General features: G+C 30.3%; 1 protein-coding gene across 1 annotated transcript; it reads left to right on the forward strand.

Annotated features, from left to right (window-relative positions):
* The first annotated feature begins 1972 nt into the window (after window positions 1–1972).
* Window positions 1973–16738, forward strand: LOC130665127 (nitric oxide synthase, salivary gland). Its single transcript, XM_057465409.1, has 19 exons — window positions 1973–2257; window positions 2321–2457; window positions 3871–4125; window positions 4213–4354; window positions 5219–5370; window positions 5441–5615; window positions 5717–5818; window positions 6751–7043; window positions 7137–7457; window positions 8030–8173; window positions 8902–9206; window positions 9283–9361; window positions 11974–12167; window positions 12239–12408; window positions 12491–12701; window positions 13840–13927; window positions 14007–14131; window positions 14215–14552; window positions 15444–16738. The coding sequence occupies exons 1-19, from the start codon at window positions 2153–2155 to the stop codon at window positions 15558–15560; spliced, it is 3453 nt and encodes a 1150-aa protein (XP_057321392.1). The 5' UTR covers window positions 1973–2152; the 3' UTR covers window positions 15561–16738.

Below are 16738 nucleotides of genomic sequence, written 5' to 3' on the forward strand. Positions count from 1 at the left end.
CAAGTGCAATTTCTTTAAATATTTTTTTTTTTCATAATTTATCGTTTTTTAAAAAATCCAAAAATTAGTAGACGTTGGCTAATTTCAGTATCATATATTTATTTAATGTCTTTGGAGTTAAATTCACTCCGAAGGAACGTTTATTATAATTTTCAAAATCCATTTTGAAGTGGAATTGACTGCTAAAGGGAATTTATTTTACTATTAAAATTCTGAATCGCAGTGAGTGCGGATTTAAATAAAATTCAGACCACTCTAAAATAACTCCGCTGGAAAGACAAACTCCTTATTTATTCGTTATACGGAGTCATTTTTTTTAAACTCCTGAACCGAGTGACGGAATGAATGCAAATTGGGTGACTGGGTATTTATTTAATGCTCTCGGAGTAAAATTTACTCCCAAGGAAAGTTTATTATTCTGTCCGGAGTAAAATTTACTCCGAAGGGAGTTTATTATAATTTTGAAACTCCGATTCGAAGTGAAATCAACTCCTGAAGAAAGTTTATTTTAATTCTAAAACTCCGAATCGAAGTGAATGCGAATTTAAATAAAATTCAAATCAGTCCGGAATCATTCATTTAAAAACCAAACTCCATATTTATGCCTATGCGGAGTGATTTTTTTGTAAACTCCGGAACTCCGAGTGATTGTGTGGATTCAAATTTAAATAAAATCTGTAATCACTTTGAATTCACTCCCGCTTTCTTACAGTGCAATAATTTATGGGAATAAAATTCCAAGTATTCGTAAAATTTTAAATTATTTTGAAATTTTTTAATTATTCTTTAGATTTCGTGTTATTCGATTCGAATACAGATTTAGCTTAAACTCAAAATACAAAATTTTTATTTCACTGGTAATAAATTACAATAAATTTTTACAACAATAAAACTTTTGAATTAAAATTAACCAACTACTTCATTACTTTAATTGAACTAGTTCATTTACTTTAATTCAATCCTAGTAAAAATAAACAAGACTTCGAATACGTGTCATAAAATTACAGTTATTTTTTGTCAACAAATTCTATAAAATTTTTCAAATTTCTAAAAGTATTTTTACTTATAAAAAAATTATTTTCAAGTCCTCAAAGTTCATAATCATCAGGATTCCTCGAAGCAGCTCCCAGTTTATCTACACCCTAATTTTTAATTCAGCGATTCAAAATTTTTCATTCCAAGTCTTCGTGAATTTCCAGCAAAAAACGTTTGAATTTCCAATAATTTAATCCATAAAAAAAAATTCGCACATATAAAAGCAAATCAATGAAAATTTGATGTCGGCAGTGCGCTGCCGAGGTCAGGTCATTCACAGATTTTAAAAATCAATATCATCTTTAAAATTTCTCATAATTATAAAAGAAAAATTCAAATAATTAAACTTTACTATCTACAAAACTTTCTATTATCATCTATATCTATTTAATAATTACTTTGTATATCTATATATTTTTTTTACAAACAATTATGATAAAAAGTGTATAATAAATTATAATAAATGTATTATGTACAGATAATTAATTTTATATCCTCTAGTAATAGGTCATGATCGAATAAATAAATCATGATAGTTGATAGGTAATTGTAATAGATTCGTAATATTATATCTCATAAATCAATGGCGATGCTGTAGCGCATGTGAGATATTCGCCCGGGATAATTTTCCTCCTTTCCTTCTTCATTTTCCTCCTTATTTTCTCTTTACTTTTATTCTTCATCAATTGTAAATCACATGACCCCTGTGTTGTTTTTATCGTATACGTATAAATATATATATACATAACACACACATATATAAATTATATCACGCATGCGGTTTAAAATTCTTGCGCATGTGTATTTAATTATTTATTGTTAATTTTTAAAATTCCCGCTATAAGTTTTTTATAAAATTTTAAATGCGCATGCGTATGATTTGAATTGCGCAGGCCCAGATATTATGGGTATTCCCCTTTCAAAAGAATACGAGTACGCTGGATCAAGAGCTCCAGGTACACACGCTAACGCGCAGTGATGAACTGATGTTCCTTGATGGCGGTTCTATTCTTAGTGCGTTGACCTGAGCAACTGGTACACTAAAAAAATAAATATATTCGTTAAATAGCGCAATTAAAAATTTTATTGTAACTGAAAAAATATCACATCGGCAAAAATGAAAGACCAGCCCGAAACTGGAGGCCAAAAAAAATCTACGAAGCTCAGGAATCTCACGCAGAAAACAGAAGCCTTTGATTTACTTCATCCCAAAGGGATGGTGGTATGTTATAATTATTTTACTTTTGTTACTTGTTTATTTAACAATTATTTAACTTTTTATTAGAAAACATTATGCTCGGGGCAAGTGTGTCTAGGAAGTGTAATGAGTCTTCCGTTTCATGGAACCGAACCAAGGAAGAAAGAAGAACTTTTAATTCATGCTAAAGACTTTTTAGAACAGTACTTTGCATCCATAAGAAGGTAAAGTTATAATTTGTTTTTAAATTTAATTTTAGTTTATGGTTTTATTGCACAACTCAATTGCGAAGCAATGAGATGTTCTGCTAACGCTTACGCGGTCCCAGTAAATTCACTCACGTAAAAATGATATTTACACATTAGAATATGATCAACTAGAAAAAAACTCGTACTATTTTAAAGAAAATTTAAAACGAACTCGATTTTAAGTCACTTTTTTTTAAAATAATGATGGAAAAAAAATTTTTGATGTCCGTCAGTATGTACGGATGTTGGTAAACACAATAACTTAAAAAATACACAACCGATCGATCTATTTTTTATTACACTTTAATTCTTAAATAGAAGAAATCTTGTAAAAATCACTATGCCAATTTTTTTGATTTAATTGTAATTAATGAAAAATTAAAACTGGCGATTCATGAAAAAATTTAGCTGCCATTTTTTTTATAATTATTAATATTTCAATACTTTTTTGCATATACACAGAAACAAATTTTCGGAGAGAACACAGATTAAATCTAGAGTGAATGCGAAGCGGATGACTATTTATTTAATCCCCTTGAGGTGAAATTTACTCCGGGGAATTTATTTTAATTTTAAATCGGAGTGAATGCGGATTGAAATAAAGTTCAGGTCACTCCGAAATCACTCCGCTGAAAAGACAAACTCTCTATTTACTGCGTATGCAGAGTGATTTTTTTTTTACTCCGGAACTCTGGGTAACGGAGTCAATTCGCAGTGAATGAAGGGTAGATGATTGTGTATTTATTTAATGCCTGTGGAGTAAAATTTACTCCAAAGGGGAGTTTATTATAATTTTCAAACTCTGGTTCGAAGTGGTATCAACTCCCAAAGGAGTTTATTTTAATACTGACTCGGAATTAAAGTGAATGCGGATTTAAGGAAGTCTACGGTTTCCGAGGCGCGACCGAATGATCACAAATTCTTGTAGAACTCGACGAAATAAAACTTTTTTTCAAATATCTATAACTTCTTCAAAAATGGACTAATTCAGACGTGTTTTTTTCAAAATTTTCGTCTTCAAAGGAACTTTCTGGAAAAAAATACAAAAAAATTGAAGATGTTAAAATCTATGAAACGTTTCATTTTTTTGAAAAAATCGCATGTTTCTCGAAACTCATTTTTCTCAAAAACTAAGCGAGATATCGAAATTTTTATTCTTTAAGAAAGTCTTATTTCGTCAAGTTCTACAAGAATTCACGGTCATTTAGCGGCGCCACGGAAACCGTAGAATCCCCCGAATTTAAATAAAATCCGTAATCACTCTGGATTCTCTCGATTTTTTTTCTGTAAGGCGCGTAATCTATTGATCACTTTTTGAATGAGCAAGTGAATTTAGTACGTTTGGATTATAAAACTTTTTTGATTACTAATTTTGAATTTTTGAATTAGATCTAACAGCGAGGCTTATCGTTCACGACTAGAAAGTGTCCAAAGAGAAATATTATCAACTGGAACTTATCAATTAAGTGAAACAGAGCTTGTTTTTGGTGCTAAACTAGCTTGGAGAAATGCTGCGCGATGTATTGGTCGTATTCAGTGGTCCAAATTACAAGTTTTTGATTGCCGTTATGTTACAACGACTAGTGGAATGTTTGAAGCAATATGTAATCATATTAAATATGGAACTAACAAAGGAAATATAAGGTTTTATTTAATTACCATTCAGAAAAAAACGACTCACAGATAATTTATCAATTATTTTTATTATTATTATAATTATTTATTTCACAGATCAGCAATAACTGTTTTTCCTCAACGAACAGACGGTAAACATGACTACAGAGTTTGGAATTCGCAATTAATCAGCTATGCGGGTTATAAAAATAAAGATGGGACTATTCTTGGTGATCCAGCCAATGCAGAATTTACTGACGTAAGACTTTCATTTATGGGGGATCGCCGCTGGGACGGCAAAAAATAAGCAATTTTTTGGCTGAGATAATTAAGGAATATGGGGATCGCAGTTTTTTTATTTTTTAAGTGTATAGTCAATATAGTTTTTATAAATTTCTATTAAAAATTATTCAATTTTAACGAAGTTATCAGCGTTGCTGTAGAGCCGTAAAAAAATTCCCCTTTCACGGTTGCATCGATTTCTCAAAATCGAATATCTTAAAAAAAAAAAAATTCATTATAATCTGCATGAATGTAATTATCTTCGCAGCCGGTTTTTAAAATTTTGATTTTTTACAACATGGCGACCGATTGAAAATTTTTTCATTTTTTCTCTCTTTTTTTTGTACTCAAACAGTCTGAAGAAATAAAAAAAATCGGCTACGCTTAATCTTAGTTATTGCAAAGACGAATAAAGCAAAAGAAATTGAAAATCGATTGATAATTTCTCGAGTTATCGATGCGAGTTTGAAAAAAATCGTTTTGAGAAAAACGCGGTTAGTTTTTAGTCTATTTTTCTTACTATAAAATCGTGTATCATAACAAATATTGATACTTACATCAAACTATCGAATCCTGGACCGTATGATGATTCTTAATCTCCAGTGATGTACTTGAATTTTTAAATTTTTTCATTCACCCTTTCCCAGTGAATACTGTCAATACTCTCACTGAAATAACTGTAACTCAGTCGATTATTGTAATTTTGACTTCCGAAAAATATTTTTTTTTATTCATCGCAGTGACTATCCCTCGTTAATCTCCATTATTTTTTTATAAAACATATTAATAACTTTTTAAATAAAAAAATGTCCAAAACAAACTAAAAATTGTCTTTGTTTAGCTCTGTTTCAAACTCGGCTGGCGCGGACCACGGTCAGGAATTCGTACCCGCTTTGATATTCTACCATTGGTACTTTCAGCAAATGGACATGATCCAGATTATTTTGATATTCCATCGGAGCTTGTTCTGGAAATCCCAATCAGACATCCGACGTAAATAAAAATGATAAATTAAAAATTACGAGTCATTAGTAATAATTTTTTTCTTATTTATCAAAAATAGATATGAGTGGTTTGAAGAATTACAATTAAAATGGTATGCTCTGCCTGCTGTTTCATCAATGGTATTTGATTGTGGCGGTCTAGAATTTACCGCCGCACCATTTAACGGCTGGTACATGAGCACCGAAATTGGAGCACGGGACCTTTGTGACACAACTCGTTATAATCTTCTTGAAGTATTTGTCATCATATTTATATTATTTATAAATTTAATTTGTCCGTATGATTGTTTTTAAAAAAATTTAATTATAATCTTCACAATTTTTAAATTCTTTAGACAATCGCAGTACATATGGGATTAGATACAAGGACTCCAATCACTCTTTGGAAAGATAAAGCGATGATTGAGGCCAATGTGGCAGTAATCTACAGTTTCCAGGTAAATTCCATCACGTATAATTAATTACCCTCATTATTATTATCACCAGTTTCGTAAATATTTATGTTGTTTTTTAAGATAAATTATACACGGTAAAAAATATTGTGTATCTGAGGAAAAAATGGTCTGTTAAATTTTTTGTGTTGATTATTTTGTGTTAAATAAACACATTTCACTGTACTACTTAAAAATTTTAAATCGATCTACTATTTAACACTTTAAAAGCGTTGCTTGGTACAAAAATTGTAATTATCAACATTTATTAAGAGTTACTTTAAAATTAACACAAAATTTATGTTAAAAAGCCAATCGATAGTCGCGGAAGAATTATTAGAAAATTGAAAGTAAAATGGACATTTTATAAATGTCAATTTAACTTAAAAATTTTAATTATTAATATATTAAATTTACCATTTACTAAAACCCGGAATTTTTATCATACCAATAAAAAATATTTAGTTACAATTTCGAATTATTTAATGTAATGTTAGAATTATTTTTTCGCCAAATAAAAATGTGATTTTGTTTTTTTAAAAGAAATTAATTGATTTACTATTTGCAACTGGTATTAAATATCACCTGATTTTTTTAAAACCTTAACTCTAATAAAAAAATTATTTACCATCAAAAAATAGTTGATTGTTAAATAATAATTGTCGTCACTGTTGATAATCTCTTCATAATATATTAATTATATTTACTGAATATCCATAGTACAATAATAAAATGTAAAAGTTAACATTTTTTTTGTCGCCACTGACATTTAAAAAGTATTTAATTAACTTCTTGTATTACCCGAACTTTGTCTTGAGATTTTAACACAAATTTCGTGTTTAAATTCCCCACAAATATGTGTCCGTTTTTAACACACGTGTTCATTTTAACAATAATTTTTACTGCGTATCATAAATATTCGAATTTACTGTTTACAGGTAAAAAATGTAACGATAGTAGACCATCACACTGCATCAGAATCATTTATGAAACATTACGAAAATGAAATGCGACTTAGAAAAGGCTGTCCAGCTGATTGGCTGTGGATTGTGCCACCACTGTCTGGTTCTATCACACCAGTATTTCATCAAGAAATGGCTCTATATCATTTAAAACCTTCATATGACGCACAAGATCCTGCTTGGAAAACTCATGTGTGGAAAAAGGGACGTGATAAAAAAGCGACATCTAAAAAACCGCGTCGTAAATTTCATTTCAAACAAATCGCTAGGTATTGTTATTATTTTTTTTACTGATATCATAATTAATTGATTAATTAATTAATGAACAATAATTTTTATCTAAAATAAATTAATTTTATCAGAGCTGTGAAGTTTACGTCAAAACTTTTTGGACGTGCTTTATCACGACGTATCAAAGCGACAGTTCTCTTCGCAACTGAGACAGGCACATCACAAATGTATGCTGAAAAACTTGGGGAATTGTTGGGGCATGCATTTCATTCACAAGTTCTTAGTATGGCTGAATATGATATCAGTAATATTGAACACGAAGCATTACTTCTTGTTATTACATCGACATTTGGTAATGGAGATCCACCGGAAAACGGTGAAGCTTTTGCGCAAAATTTATATGCCATGAAAATGAATGAAACTTATAATAATAATAATGAATCAAAAATAACGTAAATTAATTTTCTATGATTACTAAATTTTCTGGGCCGATAAATTTGATCTGATTTTACTCTGACTTGACTGTATTTGGATTAATTGGTCTATTTTTAAAATTTTATGAAAATTTTAAGCTGTTTTTGATCTAAAGAGGATCAAAAACAGGCTAAAAAATCTGAAAAACAGTTGACCCTGCGGACCAACTCAAAACTTCCAGCTGTTTTTGAGCTCAGAGAGTTAAGTACTTGCTAATTTTTGAGCTCGAAAAGCTCAAAAAACCGTTGGATCAAAAGAACATTCATTTCGCTGAAAAAAAATAATTTTTGTCGTACGATATCTTTGTAATTAATCAACCGACTCGATTGTACTTGGTGGCAATCGAAAGGGTTCATTAAGACTTAGGACTGAATAAATTTTGAGGCAAATCGGGCAACTGGTTTATGAGTTATACGAAAAAAACCTCAAAAAACAAAAATTTGAATTTGAATCTGTGATTTAAAACAAATCAAATTTTTCGACCCGGGTTAATATTAATTTATTTTATTATGCATTTTATTAATATAATTATGTGATTTTCTTTGTATAGATTAGCGACTTCAAAGTCATTTATAAAAGCTAATAGTCAAACTGAAGTAGGTAGTGTCAAAAAATTAGATAGATTAGATTCTCTTCGTGGCTCTACTACAGAATCACAAAATGAAGATACTTTTGGACCTCTCAGCAATGTCAGGTACACTGTTCAAAATTTTTATTTGCTTTATCAATTACTTCCTTAGTGGAAATTTTTCGTAATTTTCTCTGAATAACACACCCATAAAAAAACGAAGAATCGGCCCATTACTGGGTTGTGAATGGCTGCCAATTTTCAAGCATCGGCCGAATATCGGCTAAATATTGGATGATAACGGTATGCCAAGCATTGACCAGTTGTGGCAATCAATCATCGGCCAAAGCTTGGTATCAAGAGCACTCGATTAAACCGTTGGCCAACGAACGGCGGTTAATTGTGCGCCGTTTTTATAAGCAAAAAGACGGCTTCCAATGATTCACCATGCACGGGCCAGTATATAGTTAGCGATTTATTGGCCAATCATTGCAAACCAGGCATCGGCCGATCTATGGGAAAATTTCGAAGCTCGGTGACTTTTTCAAAGTTCTAAAGACTTTTTCAGAGTTATTCAGAGAAAAGTCCGAAAAATTTCCACCAGGGTTGAAATTATTAACAAGTTCAATTGTCTATTCTCAGACAGTGCCCCCCCCCCATTTTAAAAAAATTTTCAATGACTTCTAACTGTCATAAGCGTATAAAAATTTTATCAATTAATTTTAAAAAATCTGGGCAACGGTTGGCCTTGCGGGCCAGCCCCAAAACTTCCTGCTGTTTTCGAGCTCTTCGATGCTCTTAAGAGAACTAATTATTATTAATCTATTTAATTGGCTAACTTTTAATATTTATAGATTCGCTGTATTTGCTCTCGGTTCGTCAGCTTACCCAAATTTCTGTGCATTTGGCCGTTATGTTGATAATTTACTTGGAGAACTTGGTGGCGAACGATTACATAAATTGTCTCAGGGTGATGAAATGTGTGGTCAAGAGCAGGCATTCCGAAAATGGGCTGCTGATACTTTTGCTGTTGCCTGTGAAACTTTTTGTCTTGATGATGACGACACGTTGCTAGAAGTTGCACTATCACTTGGGTCTGAAGCTCTGTCTAGATCAACTGTACGATTCATTGAAGCCGATCCTCAACCAATTGCTAAATGTATAATTATATTTTTTTAATCATATCCTTGGATGTAAAAAAATTACTTAATAATTATAATGATATTTATTTTCAGCTCTGAGTAAATGCCACAATAGAAATGTGACGACTTGCAATATGTTGAGGAAAACAAATTTAAGCGGAAATGATTCTGGGTAAATTTATTAAATTAATTATTCACTGAAAAAAATTTATTTGAGCCAAAGATATCGTATATTAGAATACACTGTAAAAAATCGGGAGTGAATCTGAATTTTATTGCAATCCGAATTCATTCTCTCACTCGGAGTTCCGGAGTTCAAAAAAAAATCACTTCGCATGTGGAGTGAATAGGAATTTTTTTGTGGGAATTTTATTTAAATCTGCATTCACTCCGGTCCGGAGTATTAATACTTAAATAAATTTATATTCAATAGAAACAACTGCTAATTAGAATCATAATTATTTCAATAAATAATTAATTCAGAGATTAATAATTAAACTTAAAATATTGTGTTTTTAATTTATAAAATGTTTTAGTAACTCACTAAATTATAATTTCATATATATAATACATAGTGAAGATTAGACTGGGCCAAAAAAATTGACTATTTTTTTTTTTCTTAGCTATATCGAAAATATTATTCAGAATGACAAAAAAAAATTTTCATGAAAGTTTGAGCTCTTAATATTAATTTTAAGAGGTCTATCATCGCTATTTTTAAATTTAATTTATAATTTGATGTTTTACGTCAGAATTGCTAAAACATTGCAGTAAAAAAAATTCATTTCCACTTATTCTTATGTAAAATTAAATTCCCTACAAAAAAGGTCTGATTGAAAATTTTTGTCAGACAAGCCGTTTCCGATTAATTAAGTTTAATAAATTGATATATTTTTTCGATTTAACATTTTTACTTTTGAATTTTGTAACTGACAAATCAATAAATATGTAATAAAGACCATGACAGATTTTCGAAGGAAATTTAATGCTCTACAAAAAAGGTCTCTTAACATTATTTGCTAAATTCACTCCTTCGAAAGTTATTCAAGGTTGAATTTGAGTCAAAACGATTTCAATAACGTGAATAACTTTCGAAGGAGTGAATTTAGCAAAAAATGTTAAGAGACCTTTTTTGTAGAGCATTAAATTTCCTTCAAAAGTCTGTCCTGATCTTTTTTAGATATTTATTGATTCGTCAGTTACAAAATTCAAAAGTAAAAATGTTAAATCGAAAAAATATATCAATTTATTAAGCTTAATTAATCGGAAACGGCTTGTCTGACGAAAATTTTCAATCAGACCTTTTTTGTAGGGAATTTAATTTTACATAAGAATAAGTGGAAATGAATTTTTTTTACTCCAATATTTTAGCAGTTCCGACGTAAAACATCAAATTAGGAATTAAAATTAAAAATAGCGATGATAGACCTCTTAAAATTAATATTAAGGGCTCAAACTTTCATGAAATTTTTTTTTTGTCATTCTGAATAATATTTTCGATATAGCTATGAAAAAAAAAAATAGTCATTTTTTTTGGCCCAGTCTAGTGAAGATATTAAATTATTGAATAGCTGTAGCGACATAGTTTTTATGGGAATATTTTATATTTCGGTACAATGTGAAATGTTATCTCGTGGTAAGGTTGGTGTCAGTCATACGACAGTTTGTGACTCACTGTAATTATTAGGGCGTTTTAGGAATGTAGTTATTGGAGCTGGAAGTCAAATTTACAGTAAATTTCGAGATTTTTTTACTTTCCCAGCAAAACTATCAGACTTAGCAAAAAATGTCATAGGACCTTTTTTGTAGACAATTTTATTCCCTACAAATTATTTTTTGCAAAGTTCATTCAAATTCCGCATTGTTTTCTAGTTATTTTCATTTTAACGTTAAGTTTTCAAAATTGATTTGAATACTATTATTTTTACGAGCTTGGCATTAAAATGAAAGTAACTAGAAAACAATGCGGAATTTGAATGAACTTCGCAAAAAATAATTTGTAGGGAATAAAATTGCCTACAAAAAAGATCCTATGACATTTTTTGATAAGTCTGATAGTTTTGCTGGAAAAGTAAAAAGATCTCGAAATTTACTATAGATTTGACTTCCAGCTCCAATAACTTTCGAACAGATGGATTTATCAAAAAATGATAAGAGACTTTTTTTGTAGAGCGTTCAATTCTCTACAAAAAATTGATGGACATTACAATGCAATTTATGGTTCATTAGTTTCAAAAATCAGAAGAAAAAAAAATTTTTTTCCTGTGTTATTCTTATGGGAAATCGAAAAGTGCGATGCGGACAACCTTGATATTAATATTAAGGGCTCATATTTTCAGAGGCCTATTTTGGCATCTAATCGAAACTTTTGACCCTGGTTCCGAGAAAAAAAAAAATTTGTTTTTTTTGTAACGCCCTAGTAATTATATTTGTTCAAATTTTATTATCAGCTGCTTATAATTTTTAAAAATCATTTCGCGCGAATATATAGAAAGGGAGCTCGTAATTATTTCCGTACTCAATATAAATGTCAAAATATCAAAGACCTAAGCTTACTATGTATTAGTAATTTTTTTGGAAAGTCACTCCGAGGGAATTAAAGAAATAAAAAATCATCTACTCCGCGATAACTCCCATTCGGAGTGAATTTCCCTCCGAAGGGGAGTGAATAAATAAAGTCATCCACTCCTCATTCACTCCGAAAATTTTTTACAGTGTATTTATTTTTTGCCAGTGAATTTAAATAATTAATTAGTTATTTTTAATAATTATTTATTTTATTAGTGCGACTACGTTACTATTAGAACTAGATGATTTAGCAAGCATGGAAATCGCTTACAAGCCAGGGGATCATCTAGGAGTATTTGCATGTAATAAGAGTGAACTGGTTGAGGGAATTCTTGCTCGTATTGAACCAACTATAGATTTTGATACTCCTATGGAGCTTCAAACGCAAAAACAATCTCATACGCCAAATGGTTTATTATTTTTTTACGCCTTACAATTGATTCCTTTATAAAAAATATATGACTTCTTTTTTTTAAATTAGGAGTCGTCAAAACCTGGATACCTCATGAAAGGTTTTCACCGAATTCTTTAAGAATGTTACTCACACGATTTTTGGATATCACGACCCCGCCGACGCCTAATCTTCTAAGATATTTTGCATCAATTGCTGAAAATCCTAAAGAAAAAGCTCAGCTCAATCTCTTAGCTACCGTACGTTGGTATTTATCATGAGTATTTGTTATGTTTAGACAGCATATTTTAATGAAAGATCAATTTATTTTAAATATAAAAGGACTCGGCAGCTTACGAAGATTGGAAACACTGGAAGTATCCGAATTTATTTGAAGTTTTGGAAGAGTTTCCTTCAGTGAAACCTTACGCTCCACTTTTTGTTCTTCATTTGACTCCACTACAGCCTAGATTTTATAGTATTTCTTCTTCACCGCTTGTTCATAAGGGACAAATTCACTTGACGGTTGCTATCGTGCAATACAAATCTCAGGGTAATTTAAAATATTAATTAATTTTATTAGTTAGATTAAGGGGGAAGGGTGACCGACCTAATGAACTTGAAAATTTAACTTTACCAATTTTAACTTTTGTAAATTTGAACTTTTATGAATGAATTGATGATGATGATGAAAAAAAATCATTTTTGATGAAAGAAATACTAAATTATTCAAAGTTCAAATTTACAAAAGTTCAAATTGCCAAAGTTAAAATTTCCAATTTCAAAGTGTAAACGTTCAAATTTTCGAAGTTCATTAGGTATGGAACGGGGCAGAGGAGTCCGAGATACAAAAAAAAAGAGGATATTTTTGTGATTTTTTTTTTCAGAGTACCTTCTTTATTAACATTCTTGAAATTTGCGACATTATTAAGCAACATTCCAAGAATGTTCTGCTAAATTTTCATTAAAAAATATTGAAAAATGTGCCAGTGGTAGTGGGGGGAGCCGAGTTACTTAAAAAAGTCTCCATGCCGTAGGCAGGATAACTCATGACTGCTTCATTTGAAATCAAAAAACCAAAAAAATTGCTTTAGTACATAAGTTTATCTTGGATTTGAAGGAAGGAATAATCAAAATATTCATTTTTGAATTTTTGGTAAAGGTGCAATCGAAAAACTCTGATTTTTCCCAAAAATTGCTCCTTTTGTTTAATTGACAAATAAGTAGTGATTGATAAAAAAAAATCCTTGGTTCAAATCTAAGATAAACTTATGTACCAAAGAAATCTTTTTGGTTTTTTGATTCAGATGAAGCAGTCACGAATTATCCTGCCTACGGCATGGAGACTTTTTTTAAGTGACTCGTCTCTCCCCACTACCACTGGCACATTTTTCAATATTTTTTTATGAAAATTTAGCAGAATATTCTTGGAATGTCGCTAATAATGTCACTAATTTTAAGAATTTTAATACAGAAGCTCCTCTGAAAAAAAAAATCACTAAAATATCCTCTTCTTTTTTATTTCGCAGACCTACTTCCTCCCTTAATTAATAACAATATTTATATTTCATATTTATGACCATTTTGTACTTGTAAATAATTTCAAATAATCTGATTTAAATTTCAAGGAAAATTTTTAAGTCATTTCGTGAATAATTAATTTTGATATTAATTATTATAATCACTTTTAGGAGGAACTGGACCTATTCATTACGGTGTGTGTTCTAATTATCTCAATGAAATAAATGACGGCGAGCCTTTATACGTATTTGTGCGCAGGTAAAATTTAATAATACTAATAATAAAAAAGAAATATGACATCGATAATTATTTAATATTTATTTTAAAAAATTTACAGTGCGCCGAACTTTTATATGCCTCCGGATGTTAGTTCTCCAATGATTCTAGTAGGTCCAGGAACAGGAATAGCTCCATTTAGAGGATTCTGGCACCATCGTTATGCTCAAATGCAGCTCGAACCCCGTAAGTAAACTTCACTATTAAATTTTCCGCGATTATTTCTTATACATTTTCACTTATTATTAAAAATTTTTAATAAATTAAAGAACAAGAGTTCGGTAAAATTTGGCTATTTTTCGGCTGTCGTCAAAAAAATATAAATCTTTACTGTGATGAGAAACGAGAAATGCTGGAAGCAGGAGTACTAGATAAAGTTTTTCTCGCTTTGTCTCGTGAACAAGAGATTAAGAAAACTTATGTCCAGGATTTGATTCAAGCTGAAGCTTTACTAATTTTTAATATGCTGGTGCATGAAAATGGACATTTTTATGTTTGCGGCGACTGCACTATGGCTGAAGATGTTTATCAGACGTTGAAACAAATTATTCAAACGAATGGACAAATGTCGGACAAAGAAGTTGAAGCTTACATGCTTTCTTTAAGGGTAAATTAGTTGTTTAAAAAAACAAAATAAAAATAAATTAGGGGCCGTTTATAAAATACGTCACGCAAAATTTTACCCTCTAAGACCCGCCTCCCACCCCCTCTTCGTCACTCTACCACATTTTATATGACCCATACATACATAAGTATATTTATATATTTGTATAAAAATATAAAAGACATATATGTATACATACTACACATTTATTCATATATATATACGCATATATGCGTACATATATACACATATGCGTACATATATACACATATGCGTACATATATACACATATATGCATGCATGTATACTCATAAATATATAAAATACATAAAAATATATTTAAATATGAATATATAAAAAAATAGTCTTAAAAAAAGCACCCTAATGTCTACATATGTGTTTACATATATGTCTTCATTTATGTGAAATTTATTTATAATGTATGTTTGATATATTATTAATTTTATGTAAGCATTTATGTTTTGATCTGTACATACATTTTTCTAAAAATTTAGTTGATATATTTTTTTTTTTGCACATATATGTTATATATGTCACATATACGTATATAATTTTCACATATATATTTTTCCATGCGGGCCCCTATCAATATTGTGTTGCACACAATAGACCCTCCCCCCGTATATGATAATTAATAGTATACACATTTTTATATTTTTAAATATTTATAGGAGTGGGGGGGGCAAAACGGGGTACGAGGAAAAAAATAAAATAGAAAAAAACCGATTGAAAAATTTTCAAAATTATTTGATGGCCTGCAAACGTCACGTTTTCTTAGACCTCTTAAGTGCGAACGTATTTTATGAACGGACACTAAATAATTATTTAAATTACTCTGTACTTATTAAAATGAAATATTATTTAAATTTCTAGGATCAAAACAGATATCATGAAGATATTTTTGGAATAACTTTCCGTACAGCGGAAGTACACAATCGATCTCGCGAAACCGCGAGAATTCGATTGGCAACAGAGCCGGCATCAAATTAATATGATATTTAAAAGAACATTTTAAAATAAATAAAACAATTAAAAATTTTGAACTCAAGACAAAACGAAAAAAAAAATAAGTAAAAATCTTAAAACATTTAAAAATTTGTCTTCTCGAATTGCATGCTAGTAATATTTTATTCACAAGTAAATTTTGATCTATATTTTTGGTGATATACAGACATTATGTACACATACGTATACATTTACATACGATAGACACACGCAAATAAATAAAAATATACATTTACAGACAAACAAAATTACAAACTATTAAGGGGAGGGTAGCGTTAATTCGTACAAAAAAAGACATCTTCGAAGAATATTTTGTAAAATTTTCACGAAGAAATATTGAAAAATACGGCAACGGCAGCAATTACTCGGACGCGCCTCAGAAAAAAGTAGGATCGCGGTGATCATCATAACTTAGTGCTGGCTCATCTGAAATCAAGGGTTCAAAGTTTTTTCATTAGATAATAGTTTTCCCTAGGTAACGCTGGGAGGGTTTTTCTAAATTTGAATTTTTCACTTCTTTGGAACACTTTAAGGGAAAAACACGATTTTTTAGCGAAATGGAGCTTTTTATTTTTGTATATATAGAGGATAAGTATTCATCTTCAAGAAAACATTAATGTCTTGACGTAATACAAGATGTATTACCATCAAAAAAGACTAGTCACTCTGTCGAATAACAGAGGAGTAGCCGTTCCATAAATGCTTCAATTTGAGAATATAAAAACTCTGAAATAAGGGTCTTACCAGGGACACTACAAACTGTGGGCGCGATTTAGTGGTGAGCACCGAACTACTCCCGCTGCTGTTGGCTTGCATCAAGACTTCAGCTAAGAGAAAAATTTTTTGGGAGAAAAGATAAATATGATGGAGAGAAAGTTATAGTGTTAGGTAGCAGCAGCAGCAGGAGTAGTTCGGTGCTCGCCACTAGATCGCGCCCACAGTTTGTAGTGTCCCTGGTAAGAAACTTATTTCAGAGTTATTATATTCCCACTAATATATCTCATAATGATTACTTTGTAAGCTCTACAGTCGATCAATTTATTTTGTTGGTGGATTATAAAATATTTTATACGGAATTTAATGAAATTTTACGACCGCTTTGACTTCTACTTGAAAAGTCGTATCGGTTATAATAAATGGTACATAGGTGCAAATAAACGGTA

The sequence above is a fragment of the Microplitis mediator genome, chromosome 3 (assembly GCF_029852145.1).
Source record: "Microplitis mediator isolate UGA2020A chromosome 3, iyMicMedi2.1, whole genome shotgun sequence".
Classification (NCBI taxonomy): Eukaryota; Metazoa; Arthropoda; class Insecta; order Hymenoptera; family Braconidae; genus Microplitis; species Microplitis mediator.